General features: G+C 53.4%; 1 protein-coding gene across 1 annotated transcript in view; it reads right to left on the bottom strand.

Moving 5' to 3' along the window:
* The window catches only part of RIN3 (Ras and Rab interactor 3), a 119726-nt gene extending 98519 nt beyond the window's left edge, over positions 1 to 21207 (bottom strand). The window contains exon 1 of the mRNA XM_069465236.1: positions 20894 to 21207. Within this exon, the coding sequence (XP_069321337.1) occupies positions 20894 to 20937 (44 nt within the window). The 5' untranslated portion in view covers positions 20938 to 21207. The remainder of the gene's footprint in view (positions 1 to 20893) is intronic.
* Positions 21208 to 21784: the final 577 nt, after the last annotated feature.

The raw sequence follows: 21784 nt of genomic DNA, 5'->3' as shown, positions 1-21784 counted from the left end.
GGAAAATTTCCAGGATAGGTGGTTAAGAGATAATGGCAAAGTACAGAAACATATGTATACTGTGCTCCCTTGTTGGAAAAAAAAAATTATTTGCATTTGCATAAAGAAACTCTGGAAGAAGATACAGCAAACTAGTGACACAGGGGTGCGAACGGGCACATGGAGACAAAGGTGGGAAGACTTCTTCACGTCTTTGTGCATCTTTTTCTTTCTATATATACTTCTGAATCCTATGACCATATTACCTACTCAAAAATAAATAATGTTTCTAGCTATTTACTGTGTGCCAGGCATAGCTCCAGCTGCTTTACATATACTAAGTTAATCCTTTAAAAGAGCCCTCCCTGTAAGGTTACTCTGGTTATCATTCCCATTTTACAGAGGAAGAAACCAAGACAGAGAAGTTAAGCAACTCACTAGGTCTACAGAATTAGTGAGTGACATAGCTGGGATACGAACCCTGGCAGTCTCTTGAGTCTAAAGTCTACATTCTTAATCATTCTGGCAAATAGTAGGTCATTAAATATGAAATGTCCAATTTCCGATCAAAAGTTTAGTTTATATCTCAAACAAGAAGCAGTATAATTTATCAAAGTGTGCACCTAAACTGTCAACACAATTTTGCCATCTTAATAGTCGCTTGTTTATGCCAGCAGCGAAGAAGCCTAGGGAGCGAGTGGCAATGAAATTGCTAAAGGTGTTTTCCACAGCTTGTTGAGAATGGAATGTTTTTCCTGGCAAGAAGTAGTCCAAAGCCTGGAAGCAGTGGTAGTCAGTTGGTGCAAGGTTTGGTGAATACGGTGGATGACAGAGAGTTTCCCAGTCCAGCTTCTATAGTCTGAGCAGCGTTGTTTGTACGACATGCGGTGGAGCGTCATCTTACAAGAGGATTGGCCTGTTTCTATTGACCAATCTTGGCTGCTTAATCACAAGCATCCTCATCATTTTGTCCAGCTGGTTGCAGTAGACATCCGCTGTCATCGACTGACCAGATTTCATGTAGCTGTAGTGGACAATACGAGCGCTAGACCACCAAACAGACACCATTAGCTTTTTCTGATGAATATTCAGGTTTGGACTGTGTTTTGGCACTTCATCTTTAACCAACCATTGTGCCAAATGCTCGCGATTGTCAAAAAGAATCCATTTTTCATCAAACATAACAATATGGTATAGAAATGGTTTGCCTTTATGTCATGACAGCAAAGAAAGGCCAGCTTCGAGACAATTTCTCTTCTGATGCTCATTTAATTCATGCAGAACCCATCTGTCCAGCTTCTTTACCTTGCCCATTCGTTTCAAATGATCCAATATTATTGGAATAGTAACGTCAAACCTTGCTGCTAATTCACGCATAAGTTGAGATGGATTCACTTCCACTACGGCTTTCAGCTCATCATTATCCACCCTGGTTTCAGGTCGCCCACATGCCTCATTTTCAAGATTAAAATCACCAGAACGGAACTTCTCAAACCATCGTCGTACTGTGCATTCATTAGCTACATCCTTCCCAAACACTTGGTTGATATTTCAAGCTGTCTGCGCTGCATTGGCTCCATGACAGAACTCATATTCAAAGATAACATGAATTTTTGACTTATCCATGGTTTCACAAAAATTACTCTAAAAAAACTTTTGAAAGACAATCACAAGCCAAACCATGCATTTAAAAGAATGAGGCTGTACCTTTACAATAAAAATAAAACAAGAAGTGTCAAAGTGAAATGTCTGAATATCAACTGTCAAACTTAGTACTTAAGGAAATGGGACATTTCATACTTAATAACCTAGACCTCCTGATGCCTGCTTATGACATAAGACTAAACATCAAACATCATAAACTTACAACATGAGAGTATGGAGATGGAAGGATAGATCTTGTCCAGGGAGTGGAAAACTTAACAGACTACAGAATCAGAGTGACCAGCAGTTAGAATCCCAGAAGTGTTCTGGGAAAAGGCTCATGGCGATGCAAAGGGCGAGACTGCCCAGGACACACCTGAAGAAGGGGTTAGGATTTATTCTGCAGGACATCAAGACTTACCGTAAAGCTACAGTGATTAAGATGGTGTGACAGACACACAGGTCAGAAGTACAGAATGGTCCAGACACAGACCCACTCACACGAAGTCACTTGATTTCTGCATGGCCACAGTAGGCCCCTGAGGAAAGGACAGTCTTTTCAATTAAAGGTGCCGAACGACTGTGTATCCACATGGGGGAAAAATGAAATCTGGCCCCTTCTTCACACCTCACACAAAAATCAGTTCCAGGTAGACTCTGTCCTAATTTAAAGGCAGAGGTGAAACAGAAAAGCTTCTAGAAGAAAGGAACAAAGAACACCTTCGTAATCTGATGGTAGAGAGAGGCTCCTTAAACAGGATGCCTACGTAAGTACACACATACCTTGACCTTAAAAGAAATGGCAAACAAAATTGAGTGCCGTAAAAAAAGATTTTTCTGCTCGTCAAGACACCATTAAGAGAATGAGGCCGGGTGCGGTGGCTCACGCCTGTAATCCTAGTACTCTGGGAGGCAGGGGTGGGAGGATCACTTGAGCTCAGGAGTTCAAGACCAGCCTGAGCAAGAGCGAGATCTTGTCTCTACCAAAAATAGAAAAAATTAGCGGGGCGTGGTGATGCGTGTCTGTAGTCCTAGCCCCACTCGGGAGGCTGAGACAGGAGGATGGCTTAAGCCCAGGAGTTTGGGGTTACAGTGAGCTAAGCTGACGTCACTGCACTCTAGCCTGGGCAACAGAGCAAGGCTCTGTATTAAAAAAAAAACAAAAAAAAAAAAACAGAGAGAGAGAATGAAAGCGGAAGCCCTGAGTGAGAGAAGGTATTTGTAACACACATAACCAACAAAGGGTTCGTAGCCAGATTATATGCAGAATGTGTTCACATCAACAAGGAAAAGACAAGACAACAAACAGGAAAACAGGCAAGAGGCTTGGCCTGGTGCTTCACACAGAGCATATCCAAGTGGCCAATGGCATATGAAAAGGAACCAGGGAATCTTAAACTAAAACTACAAGAGCCCAGGAGAATGGGTATCGTCATAAAGACCGACCCTTCCAAGGACTGGGGCGGCTATGGAAGAAGGAACTCTCCTACTCTGCAGCTGGGAGGGGAAACCAGCACGACGGTGGCTGCCAACCCTGAGATTAAGTGATTTCTTTCTCCTTCGTTACACTTTTCTGCACATTCCAAATTTTTGCAAGGGTGAATTTTGATAAAAATAAGAAAATGAGTGAAAATTTCAAGGGAAACAAAAACAATGGGAGAAGAGATGCCCAGGAGTGAGACGTCCCAGATCACCTTGCTTGTCTGAGCCTCTCTCTCACGTACAACACAGTGGAACGTGCAGGGATTTGAAAAGACCCCCGTGGTCCCCCTGCCTGCGGCACCTCAGCCACCCTGGACAAACCAAGGGAAAGGACCCATCCCTAGGGAACAAACCCGTTCCAACCCTCTCTTTACTTGTGGCCCAAGTACCTCCTCTGAGCCTCAGTTTCCTCATGTGTTAAAAAAAAAAAACCACAAAAGGATATGACTCAAAGGATATCATTTTTTAAAAAGGGAGAAATATCATTTTCACACCCATAAGGCCAAGAGGCTGGGCAGATCAGCTGGAACTGTGTACATGGGAGGGTTTCATAAGCTCGAGGGGGCTCTCTCTACGGACACCCAAACATGTGTAAATATATAAAACAAGTCCAAAGGAACCAAACTCATTCCAAAGATTATTTTTTGACTGGTAGGGTTTATCCTAGTTTATGTGCTAGCCGGTGCTGTCCAACAGGATTTTGTGTGATGACGGAAATGTTCTATATCTGCACCATCCAGTATGGTCACCATAAGCCACACGTGTCTATTAAGCATTTGAAATGTGGCTAGCACGAATGTTACTTCATTTTAACTAATTTAATCTGTAAAATAGCTCCACGTGGCTAGTGGCTACCACGTGAGACAATGCAGGCTTTGTCCTAGGCTTTTCTATTGTTTAAATCTTTCATTGTGTATATGAATTCATGTATTAGTCATGAGATTTGTTTCCAATTAAAAAGAAAGAAAAGAAAAAAGAATTAAGCTAAAGAGGAAAGCTATATGCATGTCGAGTGTTATTACCATTAGCCACTACCCTATTTGGAAAGTTCTTCAGGAAAGGAAATTCCAGTCGTGGGTCATCTGTTCCAGTGTTTAGCGGCCCCTTCTCTCGGAAGCCACTACAGGAGGCTAGTTGCACGTCCAGGCCCCTTCTTGGGTCGGGCTTCGGCACACGCTCCTCGCCCAGGCCTCCCCAGCTTCGTCCCCTACAGAGCTCCCTGGACTTCTAGAGCCCCCCACTTCCCGTGCCCACCTTCCTTCCGCTGCCTCCTCCTGCCCATGCATGGACCAGGCTGGGAAAACAAGTTAGAAGGCTGGAGGCTCAGACGGCTCTGGGGAGGCCCCTGCAGGCCACCCTCCCTCCAGGAGCACCCACAACACGTGGCAGCCCACACCTCCCACTGTGAGCCTGGCCTCTAGCCCTGCCTGCCGCTTACTCAGCGGTTCCCCCTCATCTGGGGTTGAGTCGGCGAAATGGGAAGGAGCCTGCAGCCCTCCCCTCCGCTGCCTGGTACTGGGGCCGGGGCAGGGGGTGGGGTAGGGGAGCAGTAGCCCCTGGGACACAGCTCACCCCAGAAGGGGTGACAAGGGCCTCCGTGCCCTCACTCAGACCCCTGCCTGAATCGCACCCTCTGAGACTAGCCTATCAATGTCTATAAAATGAGATGACCCCATACAGTTGTTGTGAGGACAAAAAGGACCAAAGCAAGTGGAGTTTAATAGCGGCTCAGTAAGTGGCTGCTGTGGATATTATTCATCCTGGGCAGCTCTGAGTGGTGCAGAAAACACTTTACCCTGGAAAGGTAGCTGTTCTAGCCTCTGCTACTGGCTTGCTGTGTGACCTTGGGCGAGTTTCCCTCCCTCTCTGGGCTTCAGATCTCTCAGCAGTAAAAGAGGAGAAACGATACCTGCCCCCACCTACTGCATAGGTTGCTGGGGGGAGCAGTGAAAATGAGGATATGGGGTGGGAGGTGTGCTTTGACAAAGTGAACGCCCATTTCTAAACTGGAGGGGCTATGCAATGCTGGTTCCCAATGGCTGCCCTCCCACGGGCACTGCCAGTGACATGCAGGTGCAGGCCAAAGAGAGCAGCCCCGATCTGTGCCTTGCAGGAAGCCACTGTGGTGTCACATCCCTCCCCCTCCGGTGACACTGAGTCACCCTGCAACCCCCCCTGGCAGTCACCATGACCACATCTCCTCCACTGGGGAACAAGCGTGTCATGAGCTGCCTGCAGTCCTAACACGTCTTGACGGGGCCACCCCCCTGGCGGGGGCCCCCGCAAAACCAGATGGGTTCTGTACCCCCAGCCCGAAAGCAGCTCGCCACGGGGTGTTTGTTCCCTGAGAACATACACACTCACCTGCTCCCGTCAGATTTTAAAGCCCGCAGTCCCCCCTGCTAAGGCATCAGTCACTGTTGGTGAGTTTGCAAAAGTGGGAGGTCGGGGGAAGCTGAGGGCACTGGCTGCCAGAGACGGAACGTCTGTGTCCCCCCAAAATGCATACACTGAAATCCTCACCCCCACCCTATGGGATGGTGTTAGGAGAGGGGCCCGTGGGAGGTGACCAGGTCTTGGGGGCAGAGCCCTCACGAATGGGATCAGTGTCGGCATAAAGGGGGCCCAGAGAGCTGCCTTGGCCCTTCCGCCACGTGAGGACGCAGAGAGAAGACAGCTGTCTGCTAACCAGGAGGCCCCTGCCAGACGCCGCACGCGTTGCCGCCTTGATCCTGGACTTCCCAGCTTCCAGAACGGTGGGAAATAAATCCATTGATCATAAGCCACCTAGTCTATGGTATTTTGTTACAGTGGCCCAAGCTGACTAAGACACCGGCTGATCAACTTCGGGGGCAACAGGGAGGCTCCGGGGTGGAGGAGAGGAAGGAGCCATAAGGAGGCAGCACCGCATACTCCATCCACCCAGGTTAAAATGACCCCCAGTGTCCCCAGGGGCAGGGACTACACAGTGGGACTCTCTCTGCCAGTGGATGACAAGGGAGAGACCAGCAGGTAGGGCCAGGCGCCCCTGTCTGAACCTCCCAGTTTCTTCACCTGGTCTGCTCACACAGGGCCAACCTGGGGAGAGACTAGGGAGGTCGTCCCCTCAGCGGGGCTTGGGAGGCTGGGGAGGTTCCAGCAGCACCCTTCCAGGATCCAGGCGCACCTGGGTCTAGGGGGGCAGCAGGCCCCGGCACCTTGGGATGCAGCACAGCGACGCAGGGAGTTGCCGGGCTAAGGCAGAGACTCCAGACTCAGACAAACCCAGATTCGGTTCCTGGCTCTGCCACTTACTGTTGAGAGCTTTGATCAAGTCACTTGCTATGCCTCAGTTTCCTTGCCTGTAAACTGAACACTGTAGCCCCAGTCTCAGGGGCTGTGACAGTTAACTGAGGAAAAGCTCTTAGCAAAGTGGCCTGCCATAAATGCTCAAGACATAATCACTGTGATGACTAGTGTCAAATCTGTGAATGTCAAGAATCCTTGCTTTTTATTTTTATTTTTAGAGACAGGGTCTCACTCTGTTGCCCAGGCTGGAGTGCAGTGGCACAATCACAGCTCACTGCAGCCTCAAATTCCTGGGCTCAAGTGATCCTCCTGCCTCAGCTTCCCAAGTAGCTGGGACTACAGGTGCGTGCCACCACACCCAGCTAATTTTTAATTTTTTTTGTAGAGATGGGGTCTTGCTATGTTGTCCAGGCTGATCTTGAACCCCTGACCTGAAGTGATCCTCCCATCTTGTCCTTCCACAGTGCTGAGATTACAGGCGTGAGCCACCATGCCCGACCTCCTTGCTTTTTATTTGCCTTTATTGATACGCTACTCCCTACAAGAATTCTTGTATTAGAATCCCAGAATATAAAATATTAGCATTAACCTCTGCCCTTCTTGGAAACTGTCCTTTCCAACCCTCTGATTTCACTGGAGGCAGGAGAGAACCAAGGCCCCAAGACTGGAGGAATATGGCATATCCCAAGGACTTGTGCATTTTCAAGAAAGACCATAGTTAAGACGGGCACTTCTTAACTCAGAGGCCTGAGCTGCTGCAGATGGTGGAAGTGCACACAGCGCAGGGGAGAGATTTATCTACACAACAGAGATACAGTTGATTCTCATCGGTGGTGGTTACGTTCTATTAATATAAAGTTGCCATGAACACTGAGTTACTGAATACCGGACTATTTCTCCCAAGGAAAATATAGCATCAGGTTCCTGTAAGCCTCTGGTCACAGCATTTTCATCAACCAATCAATACATAACTTTGTTTTATGTGTGTTTCCATTTAAAGGCACCTTATTGAATATATATTCTTGATTCATTGACACTGAGCTCACAGCAACAGTACTAACGCGTGCCTGGCTGACGCTTATCTAATGCACGCATTTTCTCTGTAAGGCACACCACAGCCTTCTTGCGCTTAGGAACGCTAGACGGCCCTTGAGCACTATCCTTGGGGACCATTTTAAACCGTAAAACCACCACAACAAAAAAATCATAAAATGCAATAAACATGATACAAAAGGACACGAAACCTGGTCTCAGGACAGGCTCTCCATCAGCTGGGTGGGGCCTGGGGGCTGCTGTGCATTTGAACTCGAACCCACCACACCACGCCCTCGGAGCCCAGGCCAGGCATCCGTTCTCCACCGACCTTACAGCTGCTGAGGCCGCCAGGCTGCCACCTCCGCCAGCTCCTATCAGGGGATGTATTTGGGGGGGAAAGGGGACAATATCGGTGGCAGCTACAGGGGAGTCTCTGCCAGCCCCCAAACTTAGGGGTGTCCCAAGAGCCATTCACCTGGGCCTCCCCCCATCGTGTCATGAGCAGATCACGAAGCCATAAATCTTGATGAAGTACCTACTGTGTGTAGGCTGCTGTGCTACACACTGCTATGCACAGTGCCCGACACACAGTAGGGCCTGTACTTCCATGCTGCGTGGACAGAGGAAATAATGATCAGAGAGGGCAAGGAGCCACCCCAAAGTTTCACAGCAAGTCAGGGCAGAACCGGGTCAGGGGACCTGCTCCCCCAGTTCCCAGACAAGGATGCTGTCCGCGGCCTCACAGGGCCACAAGAGGCACCACAGAGAGGCTCATTGTCAAAGGGGTAAGTGGAATGGACATTTATTGAACACCTACCATGTGCCCAACTGTTTGCGCTCCTTACGTATATTAACTCGTGATACAAGGACAACTCTGCATTAGGAGCTATGATTACCCTCATTTCACAGGTGAGGAAAGTGAGGCAGAGAGTGGAGGGTAAACTCTGATTCCTCCAGGGCCCACACCCCTCGCCCCGGCCACTTCACCCTCCTGTCCCACCTCTTGGCGGCAACACGTCCAGACAGCCATGTTGAGCCACAACAGCCGTCCTCCTGGGGGACGGAGAACGGGTGGGAGGCAGGGAATACAGGCGCCTGCACGGCGCACACCCCCCCACCGCAGGCTCTGTCCCCTCCCCTCCTCAGTGCTCCGCAGCAAGCCCACCTCTCCCCACCCACGTGACTCCGCTGAGAACGAAGTCTACACACACTCGTCTGTGAAGCTCTGATTTGTCATCGCCCCAAACTGGAAACAACCCAAATGGGGCTCGGCGGGGGAGTGGACAAACAAACCGGCCATCCGCACAGTGAAAGACTCTCAGCGACAAAGAGGAACAGACAAGAGTCACGCGACAACGCAGACAGACCGCAAACACATGGAGCCAAGGGAACGAAGCCACACACAAGGTGACACACTGCATGATTCCATTCAGGCGACGCTCTCAAAAAGGCAGAACTTGAGGAGGGAGCAGAAATGAGTGACTGCCAGCGCCTGGGGCGGGGGCACGGCTGACGACAAAGGGCACAGGGGACTTTCGGAGGGTGACGGACGGCTCTGTCCGGTTGTGGTGGTGGTTGCAAGACTGTCTACCTTTGTCAAGACGTGCAGAAATGTACACTAGCGAGAGTGAATTTTACTCCAGGTAACTTAGTTTGTTATGGGTTGAATTGTGTCCCCCCCAAAATACGAAGTCCTAATGCGCAATACCTCAGAATGCGACCTTATTTGGAAATAGGGCTGTTGCAGACTAATTAGCTAAGACGAGGTCATCCTGGAGTAGGCTGGGCCCTGCGCCATCTGACTGGTGTCCTCACAAGAAGAGGAGGAACATAAGACACGCAGGGAGAAGATGACCATGTAACCACGGAGACCAGACACCCCAAGGATTGCTGGGGCCACCAGAGGCTAGGAAGAGGCGAGGAAAGCTCATTGCCCAAGGGCCTTTGGAGGGAGCTTAGCTCTGTGACACCTTAATTTCAGACTTCTGGCCTCCAAAACTGCGAGAGAGAGATTTCTGTTGTTTTAAGCCACCCAGTTTGTGGCGTTTTGTTACGGCAGCCCTAGGAAGCTGACACACAGCTCAGTTTTTTTAAATGGGGGCGAACCCCTGCCCATAGTCTCCACTGCCTTCAGGATACAGCCCAGGAGCCTCTGCAGTCTGGGCCCCGCTTCTGCACACCCCACCTTCCTTCCACGCAGAATGCAAACGTCAGGCACACAGAGCCTGCAGCACCCCTGCGCCCCCAGTTTACTGGGGAAACTCCTAGACGCCCCTTGGCTCGGCCCTTGCCTCCCAGGAAATTTCTCCCAGCCACTGCCCCGGTCTGAGCAGGATGCCCTCAGCCAGCCGTGGACCGCCAGGGCTCCTGGGACCATTCTGCATCCTGGAGCCACATCACTCCTGTGTCCCCGCAAGACTGAGGGTCCTGGGGACAAGGACGAGCCACTGGGTCCCCACTGGACCAGCGGCATACAGGCCAGAGTGGGGCTCCAGGACACCGTGTGGCCAAGAGTCGGGGCCGGGAGGAGCTGGGGGCCTTGGCAACTCCCCCACGCCGCGACCGGCTCTGCCCTGGCCCTGCAGAGGTGGGGCCGGAGGGCTGGGCCAGGTGTACCTCTGGTTTTCCAGGCACATTCTCTGCTCATAGGGCCGTCACCCCTCACTCGGCTGCCCACCCTACTTCTCAGACTTTCACAGCTCACAGCCCCTCCTCACGCTGCAGGCCTCCCAGCAGGCCCCCTCCCTTCTCCCAGAGGCCTCTGTCCTGGGCAACTCCTCCCCATCCCTCTCCCTGGCACTGACCTGCCGAATATTCATTCCACAAACATTCACCAAGCCCTGCACCACATCCTCCTTCCCGGCCCCTCTAACTCTCGCTCAGCAAGAGTGTTCTCTCACTTGAGCTCTCTGTGTCCCCAAGGTGCCGATCTGGCAATGACATTGTCACGCCCCACCAGGAGTCACTGTCCTTGCTGATGGAAGCTTCCAGTCTAATAGGGGCTCAGGCAGAGAATAAGCTGCTACAGGCATGAGGAGCAAGGCTTTGAGTGCGCTGATGGCTCTTCTGCTGCCCGGGGTCCCTGGCAGCCCAGATGGTGCCTCTGTATAAAGTATAAAAAGGTGCTTCTTGCTCCCCATGGATGCAGGCCACCCCCATCCCCATCCCCACCTCCCCCACACACCTGTCCTGACACAAAGCTTGGCAAGAGAATGAAATTTCAGCCCCCATCTGCCTTTCTCTCAGCCAGGTGCACTTGAGCAGTGAACAACCTGCACAATGGTACACGACAGCCCCAGAGGCCTGGGGAAAGCTTCTTCCAAGAGGTAGAGGAGGGGCCAGAAATAGCTCAATACCTTCCCAAGGCTAGAGAGGGAGGTGACCAGTGAAGGCCAATGTGCCCATTCCCCATTTCTCAGGCCGTATGCAAAGTAGCAGCCTGGGCGCCTGCACAGAGCCTTGGAAAGAGCCTGGGTCCTGCCGTGAGACCTCGGGGAAACCACTTCCCCTCCCTGAGCCACAGACTCATCTGTAAGCCAGGGCTGGATGAAGGGGTCTCCAGAGCAACACTGAGCCCCAGTGCCTGAAGATAGGAGAGCCAGGGATGGGGGCTGCTTTGGCCAGTGGCAACCAGACCCCTGACTGTCCCTCAAACCACTTCATGGGGCACTTACCCAGCTCTCAAGATCGCTAAGTCCCAGGCCATACTTGGGGCCTCTCAGACACAGCCCTGAGAGCCTCCCCACGTCCAGGATGCGACGCTGGGCTGTCTTAGAGTGGCTCCAAGCAGGTTCTTACAGGCTCGAATAAGCCTGTGCTGCCCCTGGAAGGAGGAAGTCAAGTCCCAGCCATTTCAGGACAAACCTTGCCCAGAGCTGGGCAAAGAGGTAAGGTGACCACCGAAGACCCCCAGTGGCCAGCGGTCAGCACAAAGCCAGCCTGGTTGCCCAGCAAGTGCTCAATAAAGGGACAGGGAATGAATGAGGGAGTGGCAGCAGCTGGCACAATGCAGGCACTGCGGAGACTGGCCTGGGGCCTTTGTCGCGCTGGTGAGGAGGGAGACCGGCTCTCAGAAGCAGCCACGCAACACTGGCACGGGGAGACTTTCCCTAGGAGAGTTCTGGAACGGAAGCACAGACAAGAACTGAGCTGAGGGGAGAGTCGGGCTGCCCTGATCGGCAGTCTCCAGCCTCGTCAAAGCACAAGGATTCGGGAGTCAGAAACACGAACCAGAATAAACAGTCTGAAGCGTCGGTGAAATCTAAAACTCATACACACTTAATACGAAAAAAATGCTTGCAATCTAATCCTTGAGACAACGGCCTTAGTCAGTGTGAAACTGCCTCTCGTCTCTCCTCCTCCTCCTCCCTCCCTCCCTCCACTAGGAAATGAGGACCCACAGGTAGCCCTGCAAAGCAGCTTGGTATTTCTGGCCTATAATCCGGTGCTATGTGACAAGAGATATAAAACTCTTTGTGTTTGTTAGAATTAAGTTTGTCTGTAAGTGAAAGAAAATCTAAAATAACAGAGATTTAAACAAGATAGATACATATTCCTCTCATATAAAATATTGGGTAAGCAGTCCAGAGCTAGGATGTTTGGAAGCCTTGTTATATTGTTGTTCCACCCTGAGTAGCTTCTACTTTTACGTTCACCTCAGAGTCCAAGATGGCTGCTTCAACTCTAGCCATCACGCCTGCATTCCAGGCAACAGGAGAGGGGAAAAGTGAGAATGACATACCCCTTCACTTTAAAGGTATCTCCAGGCAAATTGCACTCTCCACTTATATCTCATTGTTCGAACTTAATCATATGGCCACAGTTAGCTGCAAGGAAATTGGGAAATGTTCAGCTAAAATTCAGAGGCCAATCAACAGGCTCTGCTTCACTCTTGAACTCAAAGACTCCAGCGTGGTGACAGATGTCAAGGAAATGGTTCCCAAACCCTAGACCCATGGAAGTTTTCAGGAACTTAATTTAAAACACAGGGACTTAGGAGTCTGGCACAGTGGCTCACACCTGTAATCCCAACTAGCACTTTGGGAGGCCAAGGTAGGAGTATTGCTTGAGCCCAGGAGTTTGAGACCAGCCTGGGCAACATAGCAAGACCCCCATCTCTACAAAAAATTAAAAAATTAGCTGGACATGGTGGTGAGTGCCTGTAGTCCCAGCTACTCGGGAGACTGAGGCGGGAGGATTGCTTGAGGCCAGGAGTTCAAGGTTATAATGAGATATTATCATACCACTGCACTCCAACCTAAGTAACAAAGCAAGACTCTATTAAAACAAAAAAAAGGAGGGGACTTGGAAAGAAGTCAACAGAGGCATATGAATAAGCCAGCTCTGACCATTAAAATGATCGTAATGTGATAAGGCCACAGAAGATGGTAGGTAGGTAACATATGTCCACAACACAGCACGTACAAATGTGTACAGGAAGTAACACAGTGAAAAAAGAGAAACACGAACTAACATGTGCTCGGACTAGGTGCAGATTCAAAGAGATAAAAGCATTTGATGCTTTAAATTTCACTATTTTTGTGTGTCTGTGTGCGAAGTTTCAAGTATGTAATAAAAACCTTTTTTGGAAAATCAACAGCACATGCACACGTGTGCACACACGCACGCATACCACATACGTACAGGTAATAGCCACTCCCGCCTGCTGGTCTCACAACCCAAGGAGATAAGAACATCATCTCAGGTAACCTGACAGCAAGCCTGGGAGGCGGAGATCCACACTCGACTTTATAGAGGAGGAGGAGGAAGGGTTCTGGCAGGTTCAGGTTCAGTGCCTTGCCCCGGGTCACCCAACCACTAGGCAGGAGCGCCGACCTGTGGTCTTCACCATCACGGTAAAAGTCAAACTTACCCACCCGCAGCCAAATGGACCCCAATCCTCTTTCCGGGCCCATCGCACACAGAACCCTGCCCCACCTCCACGTCAGGCTCCGCAAGGCTCCCACACACTTGTCCTTTCCCCCTTCCCACCCGGTGCGTTTTTCCTATCCAGAATACCCTTTTCTGCATATGCCTGATTGCAGTGGTCAAAAGCCCACTTATCCTTCAAGACCCAATTCAAATGCCACCTCTGCCAGGGAGTCACCTCTGCTCACCACAGCCAAGCGTTCTAGAGCCTCAGCACCTTGTGATATAGTGCCCTGTACTTTACTTATGTGCATATTTCTCTCATTTTTCCTGTTGGATAAACTGGAAACTCCTAGATGTTCAAGTGTTCAGTAAATAGATGGGTGAATGGGTGGATGGAAGGATGGATGGGTGGATGGATGGATGGATGGGTGGGTGGATGGGTGGGGGAATGGGTAGATGGATGAATGGATGGGTGGATGGGTGGATGGATGGATGGATGGGTGGATGGATGGATGGGTGGATGGATGGATGGATGGGTAGATGGATGGATGGATGGGTGGATGGGTGGGGGAATGGGTAGATAGATGGATGGATGGATGGGTGGATGGGTGGGGGAATGGGTAGATGGATGGATGGATGGGTGGATGGGTGGGGGAATGGGTAGATGGATGAATGGATGGGTGGATGGGTGGATGGATGGATGGACAGGTAGATGGGTGGGTAAGTAAATGGAAGGATGGTGGATAGATGGATAGGTGGATGCATGTGTGGATGGTTAGGAGTATGGGTGAAGATAAATGAGGAAGACATTCACTGGGAGAAGAATCCCTGAATATACTTTAAACGGATGCTCTGTCAAAAATGTCAGGAACAGAAAGAAGCATAATAAATGCTGTCACCGGGTGCCATCTGTAGAGAGCTAAGTCCTTGCTCTGAACTGCAACATCCCTAGAGGAATTTACATTATCAATCTCCGACACTGACTGAGGTTAAGGAAGCTGGGGACACGGAGGTCAGGGAAAGAGGTCCCCTGTGAATTCTTTCTTGACAGCTTGATCCTTTAGCCAGGGATCATCAGACTGTGGATTTCAGATGCAAAGCCCTTCAGGTGGGTGAAGAAGCACACTTACTGACCCAGGGGCAATGTAGCCCTGGCAACCGTGGAGGAGGGGAAGGCTTCTCTGCTACTGTTGCGGTGCCCTCTGCTTCTTCTGGGCTGTCCTGCCCTCCCTCCCTCCAGCTTGTCTTTCAGGAAACAGGCTCTTGCACCAGCCCTGACAGCTGGTGTTGAATGTCAGTTCTTGGCTTTGTTAAAGACCCCAGGGTCAGTGGCAAAACGGGGGCCACCTTCACAGGGGAAGTGCCCTCGCTGATAGCCTCGCTCCCCACTCCCTCTCCTGGAATCTCTGGGGCCTCGCCCTGGAGGCTGGCACCATCACGCCATAGGATGTGGCCTGAGTGTGCATCGTCACTTCACATACAGAAGACAGGCCTTGACCGCAACCACTCCCCAGGCCGCTGCTTCTGAAGGGGAACCGACGTTTCACGGCAGGCTGGTTCATTCGATCAGACAAGTACTGGGTGGGGCGGGAGCACCCCCAGGAATTATGGCAAGATGGGGCTCAGCGGCCACTTTCAAAGCTCCTGACACCAGCGTTGTTCCTGCGTTGGGCAGCCCCCTCCACCCCTACCCCTATGGGGAGGAGCCCTGCTGAGGTTGCACAGGAGAGTGAAAGGTGGACACAATGGTGGCTTCCAGACTTTTCTAGAAAGGCCCGAGGCTGACACTACACAGATGGTCAGCAAGGCCCTTCCGCTGCCATGTGGGCACCCCAGCTGGGGAAGGGCTCCTCACGTCTACGCAGCCCTCTGTTCTCCTTCAAGGCCACACTGGCAGGCAGAAGGACTGGCCTCACTGTATGACACTGTGTTTGGGGGAGGGAGGCACACAGTGTCACCGCCGCCCCCACCTGCACAGGGACTGGCCGGCTCCCCAGGGCAGCCCTGGGCGGGGAGGCCACGGCCAAACAGGGAGCCCTTCCCTCGGCCTGGGCACCGGACTCACCCCTCCCTCAGCAGGGCCGCCCCTCAGACCTCACCCCTCCCCCACCCTGATGGGCAGGCTTCACCGACAGCTTCTAGAGCCAGGGCCCGGGCTGCCTGCAATCTCCTAGCCGTGTCCACAGTCCCACACAAGACAGTCGCCCGTGTTCCCCCTCACCAGTCCAGCCACACTCGAGAGGCCACTCCAACCTACCCAAAGGCTGAGACACTGTCCCAACTCTCTGTGCAGCTAGCAAATTCTGCCAGGAAGCCATAGGCCTTGCCCCAGAGTGGGTTCCTAAAACCGAATGTACTCTCTTCAAGACAGTTTGTTTCGTTTTGTTTTGGTTTTTGGTCAAAATAAACCCAGAGCGATGAAGTAAACATTTCCTCCAGACACTTGGTCAGGGTAATGACCCAGAAGTCTCTTTTATGGGTTTTTGTTTCTTATGCATGTATACCCGCATGTTCTAGACTGTTCCATAGGCTGTTCTTCCAGCTATCAGAAGGAAGAAGGGCTGCCTCATCTCCATTGGGCACTTCAATCCCCTGAACTCCACTATTACTCTAGGACGCGAGCTGCTGCTGCCCGTTGGCCAGTAATTTGGGGAATTACTGGATGTCAGGCCAAGCAGAGACCCTAGAGACCACTGAGCTCATTCTCAGATGGAGAAACTGAGGTCCAGGGAGAAGAGGGGACTTGATTCCTAAAATAAAATCCCAAAACATAAGGGCACAGGACCCTAGATAAATTCCCTAGCCCCACTGATGTCCTACGACATGCAGGTCCCCAAACTTCTTCCAAGTCAGCAAAGGACAGCTCTGCCCAGGAAAAGACAGTTTGGCAACCTTGGCTGATAAACACACACAGACACACACACACACACACACACACGTGCACAACGACACTCTTATTCTCCTAGTTTCTCAGTGGTCCAGCAACTTGCATTTGGGGCCCACTGACGCAGCCAGGGTTCCCCCAGAACCTGCACGGCCAGCTGATCTCCACTCCTTGAGCTGGGGACACAGCACCCATTCATGCTCCAGAGTGGCTTCTCCTTCCTCATCCTCTGTCCCGGAGAAGCACTGAGAACACCTCTGGGGAAGATAAGATGAAGGGAGTGGGGCTAAGCAGGGTCCCTATCAATTCCCTGGGTGGCCTCCTCCTTCCAGACCAGGGAGGGGTGTGGTGGCCTTGGGGAGGGGTCACCACCTGCTGCAGAGTGGAGCTGGGCTCCTCACGCCACCTGGGCTTCACCCTGTGGTCTGGGCTGTCTTGTAAATACCTCCAGAAGTTTGCGTGCTCCAGGACATAAAAGAGAAAGCTGTGCAGTGATTTTTAGAATCCCATTCAGTATATTATCATCCTCAAGCATTTACTGAGTGTCAGCTGTATGCCGGACACAAAGATATGGAACTAAAGGACCTCATCTCTTTCCTTGCAAGTTTATAATCTATGTAGGAAGCCATGATATTAGAGAGGTTCTGGCTTCTCTAAAATTGCTAGGAAAACAAGTGGTTCAAGTGAAAGAGGGGATGAGTGTTCAAAAAGGAGGAATCCCTGTGAGCTGGTGTGGATGGAAGGCTTCATGGAGGAGGTGGACCCTTTGCAAAACGCAAAAGCAGCGCAGAAGCAACATCCCAGGCAGAAGGAACCTCATGGGCAAAGGCATGAGGCTATGGGCAGTAAGTTCTGCACGTTGGGGACACAGAAAAAGTGAAGCTGTGTTGGCTTACAGCAGGGCTGGGCTGGGGCATAGAGGACAGGGTTTCCTTGAGGGGCTTTTAAATAGGAGAACATGGCACCTGAGGGTGATGAGGGGGCTGTGGGGGACATGCTGCTTTCCCCGCCCTCTAGCAAGAACCACGCCACCAGAAGGGCTCACTGGAGGGTGGGATGGAGGAGAGATCAACCTTAGAAAGTCATTAAAGTTGTGATTTTCATCTTTTGCTCCAATCTTGGGGGAAACATCCATGTTTCAGACACCCCTGGGGGGGCAGGAGCAGTTTCACTGCCTGGTTCTCAGAATAAATGGCAGATTCAAGGTAATAGCTCTATTTGCCTTCTGTTCTCGCAAACTCCAACTCCGTTATCTGGTAACACTCAGAAAAGCAGCCTGCATCGTGCACTCCCGGGCTCTGCAGGGCGCACTGTCTCCCTCCCCAGCCCTGCCCTACACCTTCCCACCGCCAAGCTCTCTTGGGCACTTCTCTCCTCCCAGCCTGCCCTCCCCTCTGCTCATCTGTCACTGCCTAGATGACATGATTTCGCCATGACAGGTGGAATCTTCCAGGGGGGTGAGAGGGACAGAATTTGTGGTGATCAGTCACCCGGTTCCTTCTCTCTGCTTTGGCCCCGGGCCTGGGAGCAGGCACCGTAGACTGCCTCAGACTCTAATCTGCAAAATGGAGCTGAGGGAGGCCTGAGAGGATGGCGAGGGTCTGGGGTGTCCTCTCTCAAATATCACACCTCTCTCTGCTTCCAGCAGAGACCAGTTCCTGGTGGGTTTCCATTTTTGATTTCTGGATCTCCTGGGTTAAAATGCAGGTGCCCCAGGGCATTTTAAGCTTTCCACATTTGCTGCTTTGGTGGAGATCACTAAACCAGGACCCAGGCTCAGAGTAGGAGGCACCAAGGGGCAGGGGACATAGGAAGGAGGGCCTCAGGGGTAAATGTGCTGCGACTCCCTCACCCTGAGCAGACCCTGCACCCCCAGCCCCTTGCCCCTTGCCCTCCCAGCTGCTTCTCGGAGGGTGTGCTGGAGCTTTGGGGGGCCCAGGAGTGCAGGCCTGAGCTGGGGGTGTAACCGTTTGCTGCCCATGGGCCAGAGTCTCTGTTAGGGGCTGGAAGGGTCTCCCAGCTGAGTGCCACCCCTCTGTGAGGGGCTGGAAGGGTCTCCCAGCTGGGAACGTTAGCCCCTGAAAGCAAGGGAGCCCAGGTCAGGGAGCAGAGCCAGAGCTGCAAGCTGGGATGCTGAGTTCATCACTGGCCCTGCTCTAGGTGGGCTCCACACCCTGTCTCAGCCCGGAGTGGGTGGGGTCCTCTCAAGGCTTCAGCAGGACCCCTGTATTATAACAGGCCCAAGGCTCAGGAGACTTGAGTTCCACCTCCAGCTCCCAGGACACTGGGGAAGGCACTTCCACTTTCTGGGTCTCTCCGTTTCCTCTGTTAAATCGAGGATTGGATTAGGTCAGTGACGGCCACATCTTTCCAACAGTGGAGTCCTTTTCAAATGAAGGCCTTACGCAGGCCTTCAATATATCAAACACACGAAAATGCCACTGGTCTGCTTGCCACGGTGGGACAGTGCGGGGCTGCCTGCTAGGCGTCTCTCAACCCCTGAAAGCGACCGGCTTGAGTGGATCCTGAGGGGACCCATTCTCAGGTGACTCCGCACAGTTCGGCGTCTGTCCCTGCAGTGTTGGCCCCCTGGCAGTCACAGCCTCACCAGAGTCATCCTCAACTCTTTCTCTCCCATCTCACCTCCAATGACTCAGCAAATCCTTCCAACCCTTGGGAACCCTTCCAACCCAAGAGGTCCCCCAAAATAAAGCAATAGCTTTAGCAACAAACCAATATTCATCTAGCGCTAGGATGTACCGGGCCCTGCTCTAAGCAGGCCTGCGCTGGTGTGTTAACCCTAAGCTGCCTGTGGGCAGCTGCTTAACTAAGCACTCGGCAGGCAAATCCTCCTATGAGTCTATGAAGTCAGCATCATTATGGCCTCAATTTACAGATGAGACAGAGGCCAGGTCACTAGCCCAAGGTTACAGTCGGCAAATGGAGGGATCACAGCCAACAAGTGGTGACAATAATGGTAATAACAATAATAGTAACTAACTATTAAAGGTTTCCCCTGTAGGACAACCTGCTAAACTCTTTCTATGCATTTAATCCTCAAAACAACTACAAGGGGTAGTTACTATTATCCTCATTTTATGGATAAGTAAACTGAGGCACAGAGAGGTTAAATAACTGGTCCAGTAATGAACAAAGAAAGGCAAGAGGAAGTGGGTCAGGCTAGGTCATCCCTGGGGAAAAGGGAAGTAGGTGAGGTCAGGGCCTGGTCCCTCACCTCCCCTTCCTCCCAGAGAACTCCTGGCCAGCTCCACTCCGCACTCTTGGGTGTGGCAGATACTTGTCCCTGGGGAAGGGGGGAGGGGGACGTTCCCCAAAGTAATTCCCACCCGGATGGCATTTATCTCTGCAGAGGTCACTTTCAAGGAAAAGCAACCAGCAACCAGAATTTCCGGGCTGTGGTGGGAGAAGGCGGTGACATTCAGATCCCAGTGAGCTTCAGGGCCCCTCCAAGCCCCTCCCAGCCTAGCGGGAGCCAGGCCCCTCCAGCTGCCCCCCAAGGCCCAATCCGGGACTGCACCAGATGGCCCAACTCTCCTGTTTTACAGAGCAGAGAACTGAGGGCCTGGGAGATGAGGTCACACAACTAGGCCAGGCAGCGGCGGGGTGTCCTTCATTGGAGCAGGCCCGGGACTTTTAAACCAAAAAGCTGGGATGGCTCCCCGAGACGCGCTCATCAACCCTGGTGCCCTGAAAGGTTCTGACAGGCTTTCCCAGGAATCCGCCACCGCCCCGGCGCCTCCTCAACACCTGAAGCTTCCCGGACGCCCTCTGGGCCGGGAGGACCTTCTCCCCGACCCTCAGGCATGGCCAAGAGCCCAGCCGAGCTGTCGCAAGGGGTGGGGCGGGGCGAGGAGGTTCGGGGACCAGGGAGCCGGGGAGCCGGGACGGTGGAGGGAAGGATATGAAACTAGACCCGAGGGACCTCTCCCGAAGCCGGTTTCCAAACCGTTTGGCTTCACGCGCTCCAAGCTGCACCTTCTCCCCCTAGAACCCCACAGTCTGTGCGCAGCCCGTGTGCCCTGGACCCTCCCCAAGCACCAGGCTCGACAAAGGCCAGTCCGAAGGTCACTGTCCCTGGCCAGGCCAGAGGGGCGGGGGAGGGGATCCTGAGGGGCCGTTGGTCCAAGCGGGCGGGTCAGCTGCAGGGCCGCGGGCGCCCGAAGTTGCGGGGACCCGGCTCTCCCACCCCACACCGGGAGAGACCCAGAGCCCGAGGGCGCGCGCGGGGACGCGGGCAGAGTGGCGGGTGCAGCAGGCTGGCGGGGCCGGGACCGCGTGTTTGCATCCAAAGTTCAGGCGGGGCAGGAGCCGAGGGAGGCGGCCGCGTCCACGCGAGCAGCCCCGGCTCTGACAGGTAGAGACGCAGTCCCTCTCAACCCGCCCGCCCAGACGCCAAAGTGTGCGCTGGTTTTCCAGCGAGGACTGTCTGGCCTTAAAAGTTAAGCTAAGTCGTCAGGTACTGCAGAGTCACCAGGGCCGCCCCCTTCCCCGCAGAACCCGGGTCTGGCCTTGGCCGCGGCGGTGGGGGTTGGGGGCGGGTCCGTTTCAGCCGACACCCGCGAGGTCCCGGGGCCAGAGGTCCCTCCCGGAGCTCAGAGCCCGGGGAGGTGCAGTGGGGCGAGCTGGACGCGGGCTGAGCGGGGGCCGTGAAGGATCCCAGGGAGGGAGGGGGCGGCCGCCTCGACTTACCCCGCGGGGTCCCCGCGCGCGGGCGCCCTGGCCGGTCGGATCATGCCGCCAGCAGCGTCGGGACGGTGGAGGGAGGGGCTCAGGCGCTGGCCCGCGCGGAACGCGGAGTCCCCGGCGCCCGCATGCCCCGGCGCTGGCCCTCGGGAAGGGCCCGGGCGGGCGCCGCCGCCACCCCGCGCCGAGTGGGGAAGCCGCCGCCGCGCTCTGGGGCGCTCGCTCCCTTCTACTTCCTGTATCGGAGCGAGCGGGACTTTCAGGAAGAGGCTGGCCTTGGTGGTCAAGGGTTTTTTTGTCAAAAGCCATTCGGCGTCGGCTCGCGGCCCGGAGCCCCCCTGGGGCACACGGAAGCCCCGGCGGCCGCGCCCCCGGGGCCGGGCCTGGTGGCGGGCGGTGCCGGACCCAGGCGCCCCGCGGGTGCCCAGCCCCGGGGTGCCGCCTCCGCAGGCCGGGGCTGTGGCGCGGGCGGCCCGCGGGGCTCCCCCGGGGGAAACTTAGAGAAGAAGTCTCCAACTTGGCGTGGGGCTCCGTGGGAAGGAAGGCGCTCTCCGCTCTCCCGCAGCGACCGCGGGCAGCCAGGTGGGGCGGCCCAGAGCTCTCGGGTCAGCGAGCCACAGCCTTGCGTCCGAAGGAGCCGCGAAATCGTCCAAGGGCAGCTCCAGAGCAGAGGCAGGGTGCCTCCTCCACATCCCAGGTATCCGTGCTGCCTCCTCTTGGATGCCTCCTCTGACGATGAGCTCACTACCGAACAAGGCCACCTGCTCATCCATCAAGCCCGGTATCTAACTCACCTGTGCTAGGTACCACACCTAGATAGGGGCAAAGGGAGAAGGGCAGCCAGCTCACGCAAACACAGCATCCGCAGCAACCCAAGTAGGATGGGGAGGCCTCTCT

Source organism: Eulemur rufifrons, chromosome 2 (assembly GCF_041146395.1).
Source record: "Eulemur rufifrons isolate Redbay chromosome 2, OSU_ERuf_1, whole genome shotgun sequence".
NCBI classification, from domain to species: domain Eukaryota; kingdom Metazoa; phylum Chordata; class Mammalia; order Primates; family Lemuridae; genus Eulemur; species Eulemur rufifrons.
Note: the sequence above shows the minus strand (reverse complement) of the source record. Positions and strands in the feature narration are given on the sequence as shown.